At 39.5% G+C, this 20190-nt stretch overlaps 2 protein-coding genes across 6 annotated transcripts in view; one reads left to right on the top strand and one right to left on the bottom strand.

Moving 5' to 3' along the window:
• The first annotated feature begins 60 nt into the window (after positions 1-60).
• On the top strand, positions 61-17955 carry LOC106870314 (uncharacterized). 3 transcript variants are annotated; one of them, XM_089338504.1, is made up of 18 exons: positions 61-168; positions 3363-3512; positions 4277-4342; positions 4730-4762; positions 5055-5191; positions 5954-6116; positions 6594-6651; positions 7907-7977; positions 8379-8561; positions 8849-8927; positions 9375-9532; positions 10271-10433; positions 11355-11435; positions 12705-12850; positions 14479-14593; positions 15354-15495; positions 15899-16031; positions 17071-17334. In XM_089338504.1, the coding sequence occupies exons 2-18, from the start codon at positions 3400-3402 to the stop codon at positions 17198-17200; spliced, it is 1971 nt and encodes a 656-aa protein (XP_089194630.1). In that variant the 5' UTR covers positions 61-168; positions 3363-3399; the 3' UTR covers positions 17201-17334. The 3 variants fall into 3 exon arrangements, with proteins under 3 accessions (XP_089194630.1, XP_089194628.1, XP_089194629.1); XM_089338502.1 differs by lacking the exon at positions 61-168 and adding an exon at positions 193-898 and having other exon boundaries at positions 17071-17955; XM_089338503.1 differs by lacking the exon at positions 61-168 and adding an exon at positions 1514-1614.
• Positions 17956-18269: 314 nt separating this feature from the next.
• Positions 18270-20190, bottom strand: part of LOC106870046 (low-density lipoprotein receptor-related protein 5) — a 37113-nt gene continuing 35192 nt past the window's right edge. For 2 of the 3 annotated variants that reach the window (XM_089338498.1, XM_089338500.1), the window contains 2 exons: positions 19810-20037; positions 18270-18948 (listed from right to left, as the gene is read on the bottom strand). In XM_089338498.1, the coding sequence (XP_089194624.1) occupies positions 18524-18948; positions 19810-20037 (653 nt within the window). In that variant the 3' untranslated portion in view covers positions 18270-18523. The remainder of the gene's footprint in view (positions 18949-19809; positions 20038-20190) is intronic. The other variant, XM_089338499.1, reaches the window with a different exon arrangement.

Here is a 20190-nt window from a genome sequence, read left to right as displayed (position 1 = left end):
AGCCCGGCACTTATTTTATCGGCCTCTATGGTCAAACCGCTAAGTTACGACGGCGTAAACAAGTCAACACCATTGACAAGTGGTATTGGTGGATAAAGGCACACACACATGCATACATACACACACTCACAAACACAATACATACATAGGCGCAGGAGTGGCTGTGTGGTAAGTAGCTCGCTTACCAATCACATGGTTCCGGGTTCAGTCAGACTGCGTGACACCTTGGGCAAGTGTCTTCTACTATAGCCTCGGGCCGACCAAAACCTTGTGAGTGGATTTGTTAGACGGAAACTGAAAGAAGCCCGTCGTATATATGTATGTATATATGTGTGTGTGTGTGTGTTTGTCCCCCCACCCAGCATCGCTTGGCAACTGATGGTGGTGTGTTTACGTCCCCGTAAACTAGCGGTTCGGCAAAATGAACCGATAGAATAAGTACTAGGCTTACAAAGAATAAGTCCTGGGGGTCGATTTGCTCGACTAAAGGTGGTGCTTCAGCATGGCCGCAGTCAAATGACTGAAACAAGTAAAATAGTAAACGAGTATACATACATGTATATATATATATATCTGTAAAAATATGTGACACTTATTCAGTAGCCATGATAAAAATCCGAGTTTCGGATCCTCTATTTACATAATATCGAAGTCTCTTTCTTTCTTTCTTTTGTTGTCCTTCTTATCAATATATATAGAAAAAATAAGACGAGATGATTATGACAGGAACGCCTTTGATCATAAGACTTACTCAAACAAGGCTGACCTGGGGCTAAACATTAACAGCATTATTAGAAATCTTAGTTAATTCCCCTTTGTTGGAGAGCTCTTATGCTTTAAAGATTTGTTTACTCCATAATTGTGGGATTTTCAAATTTCTTTTCCGCCTGAAAATTTGGTAAGTTTGCCTTATTTTAATTAATTAAACCTTTATTATTATATTGGCAATGGTATAGATACCCCAAATACCTTGCATTTTGAGCAGTTTCCATCCCGTTATTTTATATCGTTGATAATTTATTTTAAACATTTGTTTACCTCGCAATTTTTAGCAAATTTGGTTCGTTTTCTGTCCCCCGCCCCTTCTCTGTTTTAACTGGCAGTCCTTTGGCATATGAATGTGGGGAAAGCTTCCAAGTAGCTGGATCTGGTTCAACGATTTAGGGGAAGAGGTTGGGAGGTCTGGGGGCTTTTTTTGCAGTTGAGGATTTCTAGCACTGTTTGCGTGGGTGTGACAGAAATGAATAGGAAGGCAGATGCTCGAAGGTTGGTGGGTAAACAGCAGAAAAAACATCTTGTTGGCTCTGTAACAAGATGGGAAGAATTGAACTGGAAACCAAGAAATGATGGGCAGTGAATGGCCATCACTGCGGACCCGTAAACTGGAAAGTATTGTGGTAGTTAAATGTCGAAACGTTTAATGAAAGTTGAACACCACTTGACGACTTCGTTTTCCAGTCTGAAAGCTAAAGTCATAAATATGTGACAGTTAAGATCACTTGTAAATATATATCTAACCATATTAAAGTTTTGACGTCCCCGTAATATTTCTGCTGGGTGTTTCATTCACTTGGGTCTCCGGGGAGTTCCAATTGCTCCTGAATGAAATTAACGGTAAATACACGATATATATAATAATCATACTTTTAAAATAAAAGAATTGCTAATTCTTGAACATCATTACATATTAAAATTTGTGATTTTTACTAAATATTGTTTCGAATCGAAGACGAAACAGTCTACAATATGGAGAAAAATAAAAACAACAGCTTTATTTTAAAAGCACGTATGTTACGAGAGAGATAGACTGTCGATATAGGTAACTTATAAATATTTAATTAGAAACAACATTTGAAAGAAAGCATTAATTTTAATATACTCTCATTTGAAAACTGTATCTTCGCCGTCTATTCCGTTAGAGCAGCGATCGGCCGACTAGCATACCTTTATTGTAAGGAGATTTTCTAGAAATACCTTTCTGTTGTAATTGATTGCCACAATACTCCTCTGGATTTCAGTGGGAAATAATTATTTTTCCTCGTTTAATTTTTTTTTTTTTCGTGTGCGATTAACTAACCTGACAATCGAACACACATCACATAATATTTAGAAAATTTGTAGTTTCCTTTTGTAGAGAATATATATATGTAATGCGTGTCAGGCTATACCGATTTACTTTTCGCATCAAATTTTTGTAGTGGCGCGTGTGGCCGCCATCTTGGGAAGTACCATTGCGCATGTGCAATGCAACAGGTGGACAGAAAGAAATAGCGTTCGATCTCTTATTCCATCCAGCAGCTGTCGTGACAGGACGTTCTTCCAAGCTGTCCCAACTCGACCCCGACAAATGATCGAAGCTTTCTTTGGTATTCTAGCGGCATGCCTGTTCACCCAGGAACGAAATGGCTCTACACCGACCTAGAATAAACTATTGATCTGTTGTTACCGTTATCCCACGTATTGTTGTATTTCTGGATTTTAATGATTAATATAAGAACTGGGGAGAGACGGCCGAGCCGTCATATCTCATCCAATTCTTATATTTTTATATATTATTGTAATCTACATCATTTGAAAGTTATGAGGACATAAAGCCGGAGTGGAGGCACACTTATGTAGGTATGATGGGTGGACACTGTGATCAGTATTGACCCCCCGCTGGCCTATGTAGCTGACTTAAAGGGTTGAGAAACACCTGAAGCGGTTTTGCGCATTAATAGAGCTTGAATTATTTGCAAATTGAATCTGGAAGAAAGCAATACCTTATGACTACGACAATAATTTCCGATGCAATACCTAGCTTTCAGTAAGCATGTATTTCACATGAAGTATTCCGGTTATAATCAATATAGTATAAGGTAGTGAACTGGCAGAATGGTTAACGCGTCGGGCAAAACGCTTAGCGGCATTTCGTTTGCCTTTACGTTCTGCATTCAAATTCTGTCGAGGTCGACTTTGCCGTTCATCATTTCGGGATCGATAAAATAAGTATCAGTTTACCATTGGGGTTGATAGAATCGACTGACACCCTCCTCCGAAATTGCTGGTCTTGTGCCAAAATTTGAAACCAATATATGAGCGAAATTTTTATTGTTCTTTATCAATTTCGTTAAATATTTTCCATTAAATTTCTTTGAATATTTGTTATTAAAAAAGTAGTAATGACACAAAGGAAATACTGTTTTTAAACCAAGAAACTTTTCTATTTTATTAATTATACATATTAATTTAATTTTAGAAATTTTCATAAAGTGAGTCGATGAATGATTTCACGAAGGGAATCATTAAAACGATGCTGACGACAGTCACGCTTGCATTTCATAGTTTTAAAATCAAGTTGTTTTTTTTTTGTTTTTTTTCAGAATTTCTTGCCACATAATAATAATAATTGTTTTAAAAATGACTAAACCTGGAGATCTACCCTATCGCCTCTACGAGTGGGCAACGAAAGAAATGCAGTTTCGTCCTCCACCGTCTTGCCCACGCATGCCAACCATTGAAAACTTCAGAACGTGAGTTCCTCAAATAATATTCCAGTTTTTCAAGTTCTTGTTGTTGTTGTTTTGACTTAATCTTTGATTGTCTAGATACACGATACCTTGTCAGTAAATTTGGTTGATGGAAACTGTACAAAACCTGTTGTATGTGCACATGTGTGTGTCATTACCATTTAACGTCTGTTTTCCATGCTGACATGGGTTGGTAAGGCTGGGAGCCCCACCAGTTTCCGTTGTTTGTTTTGGCATGGTTTCTATGGTCGGTTGCCCTTCCAAATGCCAACCACTTAATAGAGTGTTACAGGATGCTTTTGATGTGACACTAGCAAGGTGGGATTTACACTCTGACCTCATAAAACACTCGCCAGCAATGCCTACCCAAACAGACCCTTAGGTTGGAGGATTGTCACCTGAATGGTACAGAGGCGTCATTTACCAGGAGTAAGGAATCAACAACAAATGGTGGATGCAGCGACGCCCTATTACAGTGCATGCCCTCCTCCTCCTCCTCCTACTACTACTACTGCTGCAACAACAACTACTACTACTACTACTACTGTTGCTACTGTACTGCTGCTTCTGCTACTACTACTACTACTACTACTGTTGCTGCTGTACTGCTGCTGCTACTACTACTAATAATAATAATAATACTGCTGTTGTTGCTACTACTACTACTACTATTGCTGTACTGCTACTAATACTACTGCTACTGTTGTTGTTGTAGAATAATGATGGATGTTAAAATGCTTTTTTTTTTTTTTGTCTTTCTTCTCCAGGTTAACGATGGGAGGGAATAATGCAAAGGTGTGGAAATATGTTATTGAAAACGTTGCTTCCACCAGGTAAGTCGGGGAATTTCTTGATAATTTTGTTTATGGTTCTTCTCATACAACAAACTGTTAAATTGTCACTAATGTCCTCGTCTCAGCGAATGGAGTTGCCATGTTTTGGCTGTCGGACCCTCTGGCCTTCATTGGGTGCCTGTTATGTCTGGTGATGTTGTGGCTTTAACAACTAAGATGAGGGGACTTGTCTGACTGTATCAGTGTATCATTATTGTTGTTGTCATCATCATCACCATCATCATCATCACCCTCATCGTTGTCGTCATCATCATCAGCATCTTCCTCACTATCATCACTACCACTATCATCATCGTCATCACCACCATCATCATCACCATCATCTTGTATTGTAATATATGATTGTTTTTTTTTTGCTATTTTCAGAAAGCTGAGTAAGATACGAGGGAACTTAAGTCTGTATCCTTTTCTGAAACCCCTTCTTGTGATATGTTAAACATCTTCACTGATTGTTGTGAGTGACAAGCAGTATTAGTTAAAAATAGCAAGCTGTGTGTCATGCTTAAAGTATATACATATTTTGTTTTTATGGAAATAATGTATCTAGGGCTACATTATCCAATGTGTTCTTAACACAGTAGGATATGATTTGAGGTAGATTTGGTGCCATTTATAACAGCCCTCTCAATCATAAAGGGTCTCTGTGTTTACCTCTTTAAAACTTGTTGTCTTCCCTAACAAAATGCCAAAGATGTGAAGAGGAGCAGCAGCTCATTGCCCTTAATGAAGAGAATGGGAAGAAGAAGAAAAAGATTGAAAAACTGAAACAGGAGATTAGATATTTGGAGACAGATGTGAAGCAATTAGAGGAGGAACTCTTTGAGTCAGGTGAGAAGAAATGTTGTGCTTGTTAAGATTCCTTAACCTTTTAGCATTCAGATTTCTCTGTCAAACGCAGAGGTTATTGATTCACTTTGTTTTGAATTAATTATGGATTACATAATAGCTTTTTAAATTTTGATGATGTGAATGTTTATTTTTAGAATGGCATTATATTTTGAGAGAGAGATGCTGGTGTTCTTGTCACTAAGACAGTTTCTGATCTCTCCATTGGTGCATGTTTCCAGTCTCTCACCAGATTTCTGGTTTTGTGCCTATTGTACAAAGAATTATTATTCTTGTTCAAATTCTGCTGAGGTCAATTTTGCCTTTTATCCTTTTAGGGTCAATAAAATTAAGGTCCATTTGAGCATGGGGCTCGGCATAATCAACTAGCCTCCCCTCCACAATCTCATGCCTTGTACCTACCTACATATATATATATATATATATATATATATATATATACATATATATTGGGTTGGTGCATAATTATTGCGGCTTTTTTCAACAAATTTTATTCAACAAAAACAATAACAACATTTAACAAAAACATCTTTAAATGATTATCCCGGAGCATATTCACCATCTACTTCAATTACTGCTTCCCATTTGCTTAGCAACCGGTCAGAATAATCATTTAAAGATGTTTTTGTTAAATATTGTTATTGTTTTTGTTGAAAAAAAGCCTCAATGATTATGCACCAACCCAATACATATATAGTTTTTATCATTTATTATTATTATTATTATTATTATCTACTTTGCCAGATGCCACTCTGTCCGATGCCAATGCCAAATTGTTCAATCTGAAAAAGAAGTCAGTCCTCTTGTCCCAATTTTCTGCTCAGTCCAAGAAACAGATGTCAGTATTCAACTGTTTACAGCAACAGATTTCAGAGAGGTTGACCGATTCTGAAAATGTCTTTGACAAGTAAGCACCTATTTTTCTTGTTTTCTTTTTTGTTTTGTTTATTTCCTTCTGTTCTTGATTTAATTTTTGTTCCTTGCTTTTTTTTTTTTTTTTCTGTTCCATTTTCTAAAGCTTGCTTCCCAATCATTTGATTTTGGGTTCAATCCCATTCTGTGGCGCTTTGGGTAAAACTTTTCCACTATAACCACAGGTTGACTAAAGCTTTGTGTCTCAGTCAGGACTTAAGCTCTTCTTCTACTCTGTTGGTTTCTATTCAGAGTTGCTTTTTTTTCCCCTAAATTTTCTCCCAAGCAAGGCTTAAAGCCACTGTAGCATAAGAGACCCCTAAGATGTCAACTGACAAGGCTTAACCCTTTAGCATTTAAACCGGCCATATCCGGCCAAAATAATCTTGCCTATGTAAACGTTCAGTCACACACTAAAATAAATTTAGTGAATTCTGATGTATTTTAATGTTATTTTTTATTTCTTCTTCAGGGAGGCATCGCTCTATTATTGTGTCAACTCCTCCAACAAAACTGAAACATCCTGCCAGGTGAATCACCCCTTGTTCTTGTTCTTCTTCTTATAGGAGTTGTTTAGCCACAGGTCAGCCCTAAATGAGCAGACTTTTCCACTCTGCAACCAGTCTCACTGCTTGGCATTCAACCCTTTCGTGGCCAACCCGTCTGAAACCGCCTCTGGCTCTGAGTACAAATGTCTTGTTTCCATAAATTTTCAATTAACATCTTCCACCAAACCTTAGTCACAATTTATGTTCCTAAAACTAGCTGAATGATAACTAAGTTATTTTACTAAATTCTTTGTTATATTTAAAATTAATTGAAAGAAACACAGAGCATCTCAAAATAAATATAGTAACGAAAGGGTTAATGTCAGTTTGGAGACATTCTTCTAACTCAGCAGTTGATCAAAAAGGGATTGGTAGAATGGATACTAAACTGAACCTCTTGCAGACAGGTCTAGCACCGACAGACTGGGCTGTGTACCTGGGTATTAGGCCATCCAGTAATTTTTCTTTTATTTTTTCTTCTGTTTTACTTGTTTCACTTTTGACCCCATTGACAACTAGAGTTTTGAATAATATGAATTTTTAGCATCGTAAAAAGCACCCAGTACACTCTGTAGAACGATTGGTGTTAGAAAGGGCATCTGGCTATAGAAACCATGCCAAAGCTGACAACTGGGGCCTGGTGCAGCTCTCCTGCTGGCCATCTCCTGTCAAACCATCCAACTCAGGCCACATGGAAACGGATGTTTAATGATGATGATATGGATGCTGGATGGGACATAGGATTAAAGCCAAATTATCACTTGGGTTTGATCCTGTGCCATCCTATCTGTGAGTCCCAACATCCTGAGATCTAACCGTATCACTTCCTTAGTTTTCTGCCCCTGGAACATGCATGCCTCTGCCAGCATGTGGAAGTCTTTTATCTTGGACTTCAGTGGTCAACTCCTCACTTCATATGTGCCATGCCAGTGTAATTACTCCCCATCAACTCACCTACCCATCCATCATAGCCTCACACACTCCTTTGTATACTCCCTCTCCTCCCCTCTCTCTCATGCATATGCATTCTTTTTTACTGTCTCACACACACACCATCTCTCTATCACACATACCTCATTATCACATACACCCTCCCACTCACACATTCTCGGCTCTCAGTACGTACACACACACATACATACACATGCTTATCTGATGCTCAATTTTTGTAAGATGTTCCCTTATAAACTCATGTTAAAATAATTTCTTCCCTTTTTATTTTTTTTTCCCCACCCAGAAAAATGTTCGTGAAAATATTGAGAAAATATACAAAGACCTCTTGGATATGCACCAGAACAACCAAGCTCTGTAAGTATTTCATTAATTTTAACAGGGTTTTTTGTTACTGTTGTTGTTGTTGTTTGACCTTAACATCTCAATGGAGGCAATGAGCTAATGCACAGCACATTCATTCGATCACTAGAAACAAAAAATCATTTGTGTCGGTCGTTGAGCAGAAAGAAATTTCTGAACCATCTTTCTCAGACTCCAGGAGACTACCATCAGCCCTCTAATGTCAGAATAAATTTTTCTGTAGAAAAGAAACTTGAGAGACATCAAGTAGACTTGAACCCACAATCTCAGAGTATGTTGCCCATCCAGCACTTAACCACTCAACCAATTAACTTTGTGAAATATTTCTTTTTGCTTTTTTTTTATTTTTTCATTTTTGTTCTTTTTTTTTCTCGCTTTTGCATTTGTTCTCTCAGTTGGAACCAAGATGATAAGGAAATATTACAAAGGAACTGGCAGGAAACGGTGGAATCAACCATGGGGAAGTTCTCTGCAAGCAACATTATGGAAACTTTGATAAATATGACAAATGCTGCGAGTTGCAGTTTGAGCCAGAAAACCACAGAATTAGATTTTGAAGCAGAACTTTCAAAATTAAAGTAAGATTATTATTATTATTATTATTATTATTAAGGTGGCTAGCTGGCAGAATCGTTAGCACGCTGGACGAAATGCTTAGTGGTATTTTGCCCGTTCGCTACATTCTGAGTTCAAATTCCGCCGAAGTCAACTTTGAACTTTGTCTTTCATCCTTTCAGGCGGGGTCAATAAAATGAATACCAGTTGTGCACGGGGGATGATGTAAATGACTTCAGCCCCTTTCCTGAAATTGTTGGCCTCATGCCAAAAACCTGAAACCATTATGTAATTTTCTGTTGTTTTGCAGGAAAAAATATGAAGATCAGACATCAAACAGTTCAACTTCAAACCAAATTCTCCAGCAGAATGTCTATCAGCTGATATCTGTAAGTTCTTCAGAAAATGTTCTCCTTAGTAAAGTGTGTGGTATTTGTAGGAGGTGATTTAAAGGGCTGCTGCTAGCCTGGTTGAAACAGGGGCCCAGAACAGTAAACCTTACTCAAAATTTGCTTGGTTCCTATTACTTTCCTTTTTGTATTTTTTTTACCCGTAACCCTTTAGCATTTGAACTAGCCATATCTGGCCCAAATATGCTCAGACAGGCCAGATCTGGCTTCTTACACCTACCCTACAAAGCCATTCTAAAAATAAACAATCACACCTTTGGAATCTCAAAGCCACCAAGGCTATAGTAGAAGACACTTGCCCAAGGTGCCGCGCAGTGGGACTGAACCTGGAACCATGTGGTTGGTCAGCAAGCTACTTACCATACAGCCACTCCTACGTATATACATAAAAACAGCAAAGTTTTTTTTTTAATTTTTGTTTTTTAGGAAAGCCAGAAATCTCACATAATGAACCACATCAACACGAAGAATCTGCAGACACAAAACCAGAAAGATAAACTTCAAGTGGAAGAGATGCTCAAAGTGGCCAACGCCTTCCTGGAGGAGATTCTTGATGATGATCCACAAAAGATGTTGATGGCTAAGTAAGCAATCTTCAGGGTTCTTGAACCTCTTTCCATTTCCATTTCTTTTCTTTTTGTGATGTAGAAACATCTCCATCACCATCATGATCATTGTCCTCATCATCATCATTGTTTTAATGTCCACTTTTCCATGCTGTCATGGAGTGGGCTACATTTGTGGAGGAGGGTTTGTTAATAGCTGGACTGAGCTTCCTGTTGCCCAGACTTGTTTCCATAGAAGACTGGAAACAAATGACATTGCTTGTATGACAGTGAAGTCTCTGTACAACTATCACACACAAGGTTAAGACATGGAGACACTAATACACTCACACACACACACACATGCATTTTTATATATGTATGTATTTGTGATGTATATATATATATATATATAGTTGGAATTTACAAAACAAAACAAAAGACGAAGACTGGTGTATAAACAGCAAACAGATGTATTAGTTTAACGGTCAAGAAGTGAGAAAGTGTGTGGTTAAGGAGCAAGCAACCATGTGGTTCAATCCTACTTCGCAGCATCTTGGGCCTGTGTCTTCTAGCCCCTGGCAGATCAAAGCTTTGTGAGTGGATTTGCTGGACGGAAACTGAAAGAAACTCATTGCATATATGTGTGTGCGTGCATGTATGCGTGTGTATGTATGTGTGTGAATTCTTGTCATGGGAAATGGACAGATGATGATGCTGATGGTGATGATGTCATTCAGTATGATATTCTTTTTACCGTTCTCTGTTGCAATATAGGGAACTGTTGCAGAGAGAAGTTCAAGTTGCCGGTCTTGAGGCCTCCATGTGTTGCCTTGAGAAAGAAACCTGCCGACTGAGAGAGGAGCTTCTGAAAGGAGACGGAGAGAAGAAGCTCCTGGAGAAGAAACATGAAAGGATCGAGAACATGCAAATGTTAATTGTGAGTCGCCCCTTTTAATCCTTGGTTTCACACAACTGACCACTGGTCACTTGCTGTGTTGTTTTATTGTTTCCAGTAGAGGAAGAGAAAATAAATTCAAATTGTTTTTCTTTTCTTCCCTTCTTCCCACAAGCACATGGCCGAATTTCAGTTAACTGGACATCATCATCATTGTCGTCATCATCGTCATCACTACAATCATCATCATCATAACCTCATCATCACCACCACCACCACCCTTATCACCACCACCACCATTACCATCACTACAATCATCATCACCACCATCATCACCACTACCAACACCACCATCATCATCATCACCATTACCACCACCACCACCATCATCATCATCATCACCGCCACCACTATCGCCATCATTTAATATCGTTTAATATCTGCATGGGTTGGATGGTTTCACAGAACCTGATGGCTCATACGATATCATCAAGCTCCAGTGTCTACTTTGACATGGTTCCTACTTTGGCTGGAAGCTCTTCCTAATCTGCCAACCCCTTTACAGAGTGTGTGGTCTGGGTGCATCCTATGTGGCACCAATGCTGGTGAGGTGGCCACGCAGCTTGCAAGACTAAAATCCCCTTTCAACCGAGTAGGGCCACAGTCGTGAGGGGGAGGCAGCTTTATGCTGGGTACCGAAAGGTTCGAGTGTGAAGGAAGGGACCAGAACAGGTTTCTAGCCGCAGAAGGGATTCCTGGCTGTTTGCATTGTACAAGAGTGGGTGGGAGTAACCAGGGTCGAGCTGGGAAAGGAAGATAAAAAGATGGTAGGGGCAAAGTGTCAGGATGGGACCTGGGGAAAGAGTAGGAAGGATGGCTGCATCTGGGCAGCGTCCGTGATTCTTCAAACATAATCATAATTGTTGATCTTGTCTTTTTTTTTTTTTTTCTTAATTTTGTCAGCAAAAGAAAAGTGATCTGATTCAAGACCTCCATCAAGATTTCTACTCATCCAAGAGCGAGCTAGATAACGGCCATATTCAGGTAATCATCATCCCACCTGAATTTCTTCGTATTTTTTTTTATAAAACAGGTATTTTTTAAATTTCAACCGAAGCCGACTGAAAACAATACCTCCGCCATTAGCAAAGGCAGAGGTAATAAAAATAATGGTTTCAAATTTTGGCACAAGGCCAGCAATTTCGGAGCAAGGGTAAGTCAATTACATTGATCCCCAGTATTCAACTGGTTCCTGTTTTAGTGACCCTGAAAGGATAAAAGGTGAAATCAGCCTCGGCAGAACTTGAACTTGGAATGTAAAGACAAACAAAATGCTATTAAACGTTTTGCCCACAGTGTTAACGATTCTGCAAGCTTGCAACAACGTTATTATCATCACCACCACCACCTCCACCATCATTATTATTAAGGCAGCAAGCTAGTCAAATCATTAGCACGCTGGATGCAATACTTAGTGGTATTTTGCTTGTTGCTACGTTCTGAGTTCAAATTCTGCCGAGGTTGATTTTGCCTTTCATCCTTTCAGGGTTGATAAATTAAGTACCAGTGAAACACTGGGGTCAATGTAATCAACCCATCCCCTCCCCCAAAATTGCTGCTCTTCTGGCAAAATTTGAAACCATTATTATTATTATTATCATCATCATCATCATCATCATCATTATTATTAAGGTGGTGAAATGGTAGAATCATTAGCATGCTGGGTGAAATGCTTAGTAGTATTTCATAGTCTCTATGTTCTGAGTTCAAATCTCACTGAAGTTGTCTGGGGTCAATGTAATCGACTAGTCCCTCCCCCAAAAATTACTGCTCATGTGTGCCAAAATTTGAAACTAATGTAGGTAAAGGCTTTGAGTGTTTGTCGTCACAGAGGCATTGACTGAGACCTTTGCAGCACCTTTTGAATGTTGGGCCTCACGGAGGCTGTGACTGAGACCTTTGAAGTGTCTTTCGAGTGTTGGGCCTCACGGAGGCAATGACGGAGACCTTTGGCATAATGTCGTGCTTGAGAAGAAGACCCACAAGCCAAGTAAAATCACAGTTGTGGCAGATACTGGTGTCATGCAAATGGCACCCGTGCCGGCAGCACTTAAAAGCACCCATTACACTTTTGGAGTGGTTGGTGTTAGGAAGGGCATCCAGCCATAGAACACCATGCCAAATCAGACTGGAGTCTGGTGTAGCCTTCCAGTGTGCCAGCCCAGTCAACCCGTCCAACCCATGCCAGCATGGACAACAGACGTTAAATGATGATGATTTATTTATCTGCTGTTTATACATTTCTACTTACAGATGGTAAACTTTGTTGAAGAGAAACTCGCCCCACACAAGGAATCTGTTCGGCATTTTGAGGGGGACCTTAAAAATGCGATCACAGATGAAGTGACCAAATTCCTCGACGTTTCATTGCCGCATCTGATGACGGTTGATGTCAATGGGTAATAAGTTAAGATGTAATACCTTGGTTGCATGTCAATGGTTGATTGTATGAGTGGTAGGGAGGGGGGGTCACTTTGGTCTCATACCATTGATGCTGATTTGTAAGTTAGGACAGAAGGCATTGGTCTTATGTTGATGCCGCAGGCTGATGTTGGGGTGTTAACTAGGTCTTGCATCGTGGGTCCCGCATTCTTAATTTCGATGGTTCGTCTTAGGGTAGGGGTTGACTTGGACTCTTCCTGTGGATGTCGATGGGGGGAAGTTCAGATATGATACCTGGGTCCCACAACGTTGAGGGAGAAGTGGCAGTGAGGGGAGGATGGTGGAAGAGAGATACTGTGGGGGAGCGAAAGGCTTGGAGGCATCCAAGGGGTGAAAGGGAGGTGGATAGGGGGATAAAGGTAAGCAGAGGTGTTGGGTGGGAATAAAGGTAACTTGGGCCACAAAGTGTGTGTGTACTGGTTGGTAGTACTGTAGATCAGGGGTTTTCAAACTTTTTGACTTGCGGACCCCATTATATTTCAGGCTTTACCTTAGGGACCCCCTTATAAACGCTTATGAAATTTATACATAAATATTTGCTTAAAATAACATTTTTACATTTATTTATTTAACAGTATTTAACAAATAGGTTCATTGTCAATTAAAAGATTTCGATTAAAAAACATATATAAAATCAAATTGCCCATAAAAAGTATTTGCTGTCTACGGACCCCCTGTCTTGTCCTTGCGGACCACAGTTTGAAAACCCCTGCTTTAGATAAAGAAATGCTGGAGGACACGGTAGAGGAGCAAAAGGTGAATGCCTGTGAAAGCATCCCAAATTGGTGTGTGTATATGTGGATATATATATATATATATATATATAGTCAAGTAAAACCAATATTGTAGATGGGGCCGGTGCCCCCTGACTGGCTCTTTTTCTGGTGGCACGTAAAAAATCATCCAAATGTGGTCGATGCCAGGTCCACCTGACTGGCTCCTGCCCCAGTGGCACATTAGAAAATCGAGCAACAAACCCTCCCTCACTGGTTCGCAGAAGTTTACTTACCGAAGGGAAACAACTCTGGTTTCTTCACCGTTATATGCCTTTCGTGGTTATCTCCCTTCTTCTATTTCTACTCCTCATTGGGTTATTGACGTAGTTACTGTAGCTTAGTTTCGTCCCAGGCTGGCTTTTACGCCGTAGACGTTCCAACCACGCCCATTCCATTTTTATTCGGTATTTTTAGTGCTAAATGAACAAAGTCGTCCTTCCATTTTTAAGACGAAAGTTTTAGCAAGTTGAAACTTTTTCGCTCCTTGTGTTACTGCTGCTGCTGTGTTCTTGTCGAACCGTCTAACCCACGCCAGCGCGGAAAAAAGGACGTTAAATGAGTATCTGTTGTATATGTATGTATGTGTGTATGTGTGTGTATTTGCCTCTGTGTGTGTGTGAGTATGTTTGTATATGTGGGAGTGTTTATTTCTTCCCATCTTCACGTTGTCACTATCTGAGAAATGGAACCTTGATCTCATGATTGCAGGTACAATACCTTAACCACTGGGCCACATGCCTTCACAAGCATGGATACAGTAACAACGAATTCCCTGGGGTGTTGTTTTAATCTACATTTAATATTTTCAGATGTAAAATCCCCAGAACCGAACTGTCTATAAACCAGCTGAATCCAGATTTTGTACTCAACTCCAAGAACTGTCTCCGAGAAATTCTTAGAGCAGTAGACTTCCCGATGTTTAAGGTGAGTTTCATGTGGATTACTGAAACCAAGAGATAATCCTTTAAGCCTTTCGTATTCAGGTTATTCTGTCAAATCTAATCCTTATTTATTCACATCATTTTGGTTTAATCCTGCATTATCTCATAACTTCGAGGTTTCAATGGTGTGATTGTTTAACTCTTTCAATTTAAAACCAGTCACATCCAGCCACACCTGGCCAATACGTTCTGCCTGTTTTATGTTCAAGCTGGTCAGATTTGGCCTCTCGCACCAACCCTACAATATCATTCTATAAATTAAGTTACCTTATCAGAATCTTGAAGCTGCAAGATAATGCAAGATTAATTCCAAACTGTGTGAATCATCATCATCATCATCATCGTTTAACGTCTGCTTTCCATGCTGGCATGGGTTGGACGGTTTGACTGAGGACTGGGAAGCCAGGAGGCTGCACCAGGTTCCATTCCGATCTGGCAAGGTTTCTACAGCTAGATGCCCTTCCTAATGCCAACCACTCCAAGAGTGTAGTGGGTGCCTTTTACGTGCCACTGGCACAGTAGCCAGTGAGGCAGCACTGACATTGACCACGTTTGGATGGTGCTTTTTACATGCCATTGGCACACAGAAAGCATTCCAAGACAGACAAATGGTGCCTAGTATGGCTCCAGGCCTCATCAGTTCTTGACAGATTGTCCAACATGGGAAACAAACGCTAAATGATGATGATGGTGATTTATTAAGTAAAAAGCTCTGTGCTGTTTGTACTTTTTTTTTATATTAGGCCCCAGAGCATATATTGTCTCACATCAGCCAATTGAAAGCGGACATTATGAAGAATCAGTTGGTGCAAAATCTTGCCACCGATGCAACCTCGAAACAATCTGATTCTGGAAACGAAGTGGAAATCATTGAGAAACTTGGAGGTAATTCACATTTCAATTTATTTTAACTGTTTGCAGTCTCCCTTTTTCCTCGTATCAGTCGTTGGGCTGTGGTCATGCTGGGGCACCATCTCGAAGGTGTGTGACTCTCTAACCTACTGGCTCCTCTCAAACCATCAAACCCATGCCAGCTTGGAAAATGGACATTAAATGATGCTGGAATTGACCCTATGCCCCCAGTGCCAAATATTTTGGCCTGGTACTTTTTCTATCGATCGCTTTTGCTGAACTGCTGGGTTACAGGGACATATACTTATATATTGTTTATATTATTATTATTATTATATATATATATATATATATATATATATATATATATATATATGTAACATACATTGACGAGCCTGTCTATATCTTATCTGTGTCTCCTCTGTCTTTGTCTCAGAACTCTTTGAAATGCTGAACCAAAGTGAACAGGAAATCCAGACCTCAATACACCAGAATCTGAAGCAGGACCTGAAGAATGTTATGTCGGACATTGATTCCCTGGCAGTGCTGAAGCACCGAATCGAAGAATGGTAAGGGGCCAATTGCTAAATTTGTCTTTGTTCTTTATTCATTCATTCATTCTTTACCATTTCTGCAGTGTGTATAACCATGGCAAAACTCCCAAATATATAATGATGATAATAATGATGTTACTCGGTGTATATATATATATATGTATGTATGTATGTATGTATGTGTGAGTGTGTAAGCACCGGTCCCAGCGCCATATGAAGGGCACCCATGCTGGCTCCATGTAGAAAGCACCTGTGCCAGTGCCAGGTAAAAGAGCACCCAGTACATTTTTGTAGAGTGGCTGGCGTTAGGAAGGGCATGCAACCAAACAGACGACTGTGCAGTCCTTCAGCCTGCCAGCACCTGTCAAACTGTCCAACCCATGCCAGCATGGAAAAACGGATGTTAAATGATGATGATTATGATATATATATATATATATATATATATATATATATATAATTTTTTTCATGCCATAATTATTTATTAACTTTGGAGAGAAAGTGAAATAATTCCTTTCGTTGGCATAATGGATCTCGAAGCACATAAAGCTATAGACAATAGCATGTAAATATTGGGCGGCCTTTGACTTTTTTAACTCAATATTTATAGGCTATCATTCATGGCATTATTTGCTTTGAGGTCTAGTATTCCAGTGTGTGTCTACATATATATATATATGTGTGTGTATATATGTATATATATGTATATATATATATATTTGAATATGGGCCTCACGGAAGCTACGACTGAGACGTTTGGCATTATGTCGTGCTTGGGAAGACCCATTAAACCGAGCAAAATAGCTGTTGTGGCTGATACTGATGTCATGTAAATTGGCACCCATGCTGGTCGCATGTAAAAGCACCCATTACACTCTTGCAGTGGTTGGCGTTAGAAAACCATGGCAAATCAGACTGAAGTCTGGTGCTGGCTTCCAGCGTGCCATCCAACCCATGCCAGCATGGACAATGGATGTTTGATGATGATGATGATGATGATCATGATGGTGATGATATGTGTACATCTTTTTTTTTTTTGTTTTGTTTTCCACAGGGAAACCCAGCCTGCTCAACATGCCGTGCCATGGGTTAAAGTAAACGGCTTAACGTTTGACCAGTGGATGGAACGATGGAAAGTAGCTGTGGCCCAGCTCCGCCAATATCAAGTTGCAGATCTCTATTGATTCTCCCAGCTGCTTCCTCCCCCTCCTCCTCCTCCAACTGTTCACTAGTCATACAGTAATCTCTGCTGTTCTGTGGCCCAGCTACCGTGTGTGTGTGTGTGTGTGTGTGTGTGTGTATCTATAAGTATGTGTATCAATAAGTATGTGTATGTTTGTGTGATGTGTGTGTGTGTGTGCATGTATATGTTTATATTTGTATATATACATGTGTATTTATGTAGGTGTATTTGTATGCAGATACATATTAGTTTATGTAGCTGTTTATCGTTGTATATATTCATATATATGTGTATGTAGCTATATGTTTAGTATTATGAATATGTTTATATTATGTATATATGTGTGTGTAGGGTATACATGTGTGTGTACACCTGTGTATGTATATTTCTGTAAGTTTTTGAAGATACTTATATATATATATATATATATATATGTGTGTGTGTGTATATATTTGTGTGCTTTTAAACCATCTCTCTCCCTCCCCTTCACTGTTCACTATTTTTTGTGTTCACTACACTACTGTCTATCACTTAATGTTCACTAACAGCTCCCCTGTCCCCTACCCAGACTAGTTATCATTTGAAGTCAAATGTCCTGGTATTTATTCCTCATCCCACCCGCTCCCCACCAGACTGTTTTTATTTTCTATTTCTCGTTATTCAAACTGTTTATAAATCAATTTTATTCACAGAAATTGAACTCTGATAAATAAACGAGTAACAAAAGTAATAAAATATTAAAAATAATAATAATAATGATGGTTTTAAATTTTGGCATGAGACCAGCAGTTTCAGGGGAAGAGATGAGTCGATTTGCATCGACCCCAGTAAGCAACTGGTAATTATTTTATCAACCTCGAAAGGATGAAAAACAAAGTTGACCTTGGCGGTATTTGAACTCGGAACTTAAAGACACAGTTGAAATGCCACTAAATCTTTTGCCCAGCATGCTAATGTTTCTGCCAGCTCACCACCTTACTATAAAAATAATAAGAAAAACTGTCTCTCTGTTTCTCTGTCAGTCTATTCATTTGTCCATCTTCCTTCCTTCATTAAATACAGACCTCTTCTTTCTTATAATTTATTTTGGTTTATTAATTTTTAAAAAAAAAATTTCTCCAATAAATTCTTGTGAAAATTTGAAAACGGACATGGAAACAAAGTAAAAAAAAAAAAAAAAAAAAAACTCCCCAAAAAATAACAGAAAATACAACAAACGAACATCTGAAATACTTAATGAACATGTAATTAATGATGGGGAAAATGTAAAGTTAATAAAAAAAAAAAAAAAGTAAATATGCAAAAATCTTTGAAATATGAATCATCACAGTTCTTCGAAAGATGGCCACCCCCATGACACCACCACAACACCACCGCCAGGCTGTCCATATGAAGCATCCCCAGGCTTGCCCACTGTCACAGGAATGACATCCCAGGAATTGATTCGGATGGAACCCCTGGAGAAACCGCCTCCACCTCCAGCACCCATTTTGAAAACAGCAGCACCGCCTCCGCCGTAGAGACCAGCCATTGTGCCATTGTTAGCTGCGCCCCCAGGTCCATGTTTTGGGGAATGAGGTCTTGGTCCGATTGGACACTCTGAGATCCCACCTGCTCCACAGAAAGGATACAACCGAGAATCCTTGAGCCATTCACTGGCGCCACCAGCGGCACCGCCAGCTGTGCATTGGGTGCGGCTCCAGCCTCCTCTACCTCCATCTGCCACGGTCCCCAGTCCACCAGCGCCACCTGTAATGTAAAAAAAAAGAAAATATTTTAACACAACTTTGGTGACATCCATTTGCTGTTTGTCAAACATTTGAGCCAGATTTTAGGGTCATTGTTTATCTGTGTTTGGAGTAAAAGCATTCCATTTAATGCTTAAAATTCGATGAAGGCATTTTTGGTGGAATTGTTCTAACAATTTAAAATGCCTTTCATAACATATCCATGTTTCACAAGAATACAACAGGGACGGTAAGACAAATGGTTTGTAAAGAGCCAGCTTTGTATTGTTATTTATATGTCGCTGGCACCAAACGTGTGACTCCAAGCCACCAAATGCTTTTGCTGCCCTTTGAATTGGCAGATGTATTTCTGTATCCAGATTTCCATCATTTTGTACAAAGCTTCCAAGGTAGATGAAAGAATCAACAACCTCAAGTAACTTTACCCTTAACAAAAATTTTAGGTGGGGTTACAAACAACACCACATGCAGGTTGATACATTACAAATGTTTTTTTTTCAAGTTGATGGTTAAGCCGAGCTGAATCAAATGCAGATACAAGAGATTGCAGACCTGTTTCAGAACGACTGATGAGATCGCAATATATGTTTGTGCATGCTCTTGTTTAGACATCATGTGATGGTTGTAAATAAGCATCACTGTCATACAAGCGAGGTTGTTTGTTTGCTAGGAAAAACCTGACAGATCATAGGGTAACGTTACTTAACTTGGAAACAAGGTGAGGGTTGGGACCAGGAAGGGCTTCCTGTTACAAAAAAATCTGCTTCAGCAAAATTCTGTCCAATGCACACAAGCATGGAAAAGTGGACACTAAATGTTGTTGATGATGATGAGAACAAGGTTTGGAATACACCTGACTTACCTTCTGTCTTACTTCCGCCTTTTCCACCCTCAGCTACGAGACCTTTGAACTTGGATGGCCACCCGTCTCCAGCCTTGCCGTAGGCACTTTTACCATCGTACCCTCCACCTCCGGCACCGATACACATCACGTTGATGTAATTTAAAGCAATGGGTACAATGAAGAGACGACTGGAGGTGAACTTGATGTACCCTTTCTTCAGGTCTCCATGAAGAGGCAACTCGGGGTCTAAACAAGACAATAGCAACCCTGTCAATATTTTGCCTGCATCAGTCATTAGACTGTGGCCATGCTGGGGCACTGTCGAGGAATTTTAGTTGAACGAATCAATCCCGATACTTTTTTTTTTTTAGTTTTCAGCCTGGTACTTATTCTATCAGT

This window comes from Octopus bimaculoides, chromosome 20, assembly GCF_046866305.1.
Source record: "Octopus bimaculoides isolate indiv1 chromosome 20, ASM4686630v1, whole genome shotgun sequence".
NCBI classification, from domain to species: Eukaryota; Metazoa; Mollusca; class Cephalopoda; order Octopoda; family Octopodidae; genus Octopus; species Octopus bimaculoides.
The sequence above is the reverse complement of the archived record's forward strand: the minus strand, read 5'-3'. Positions and strand labels throughout refer to the sequence as shown.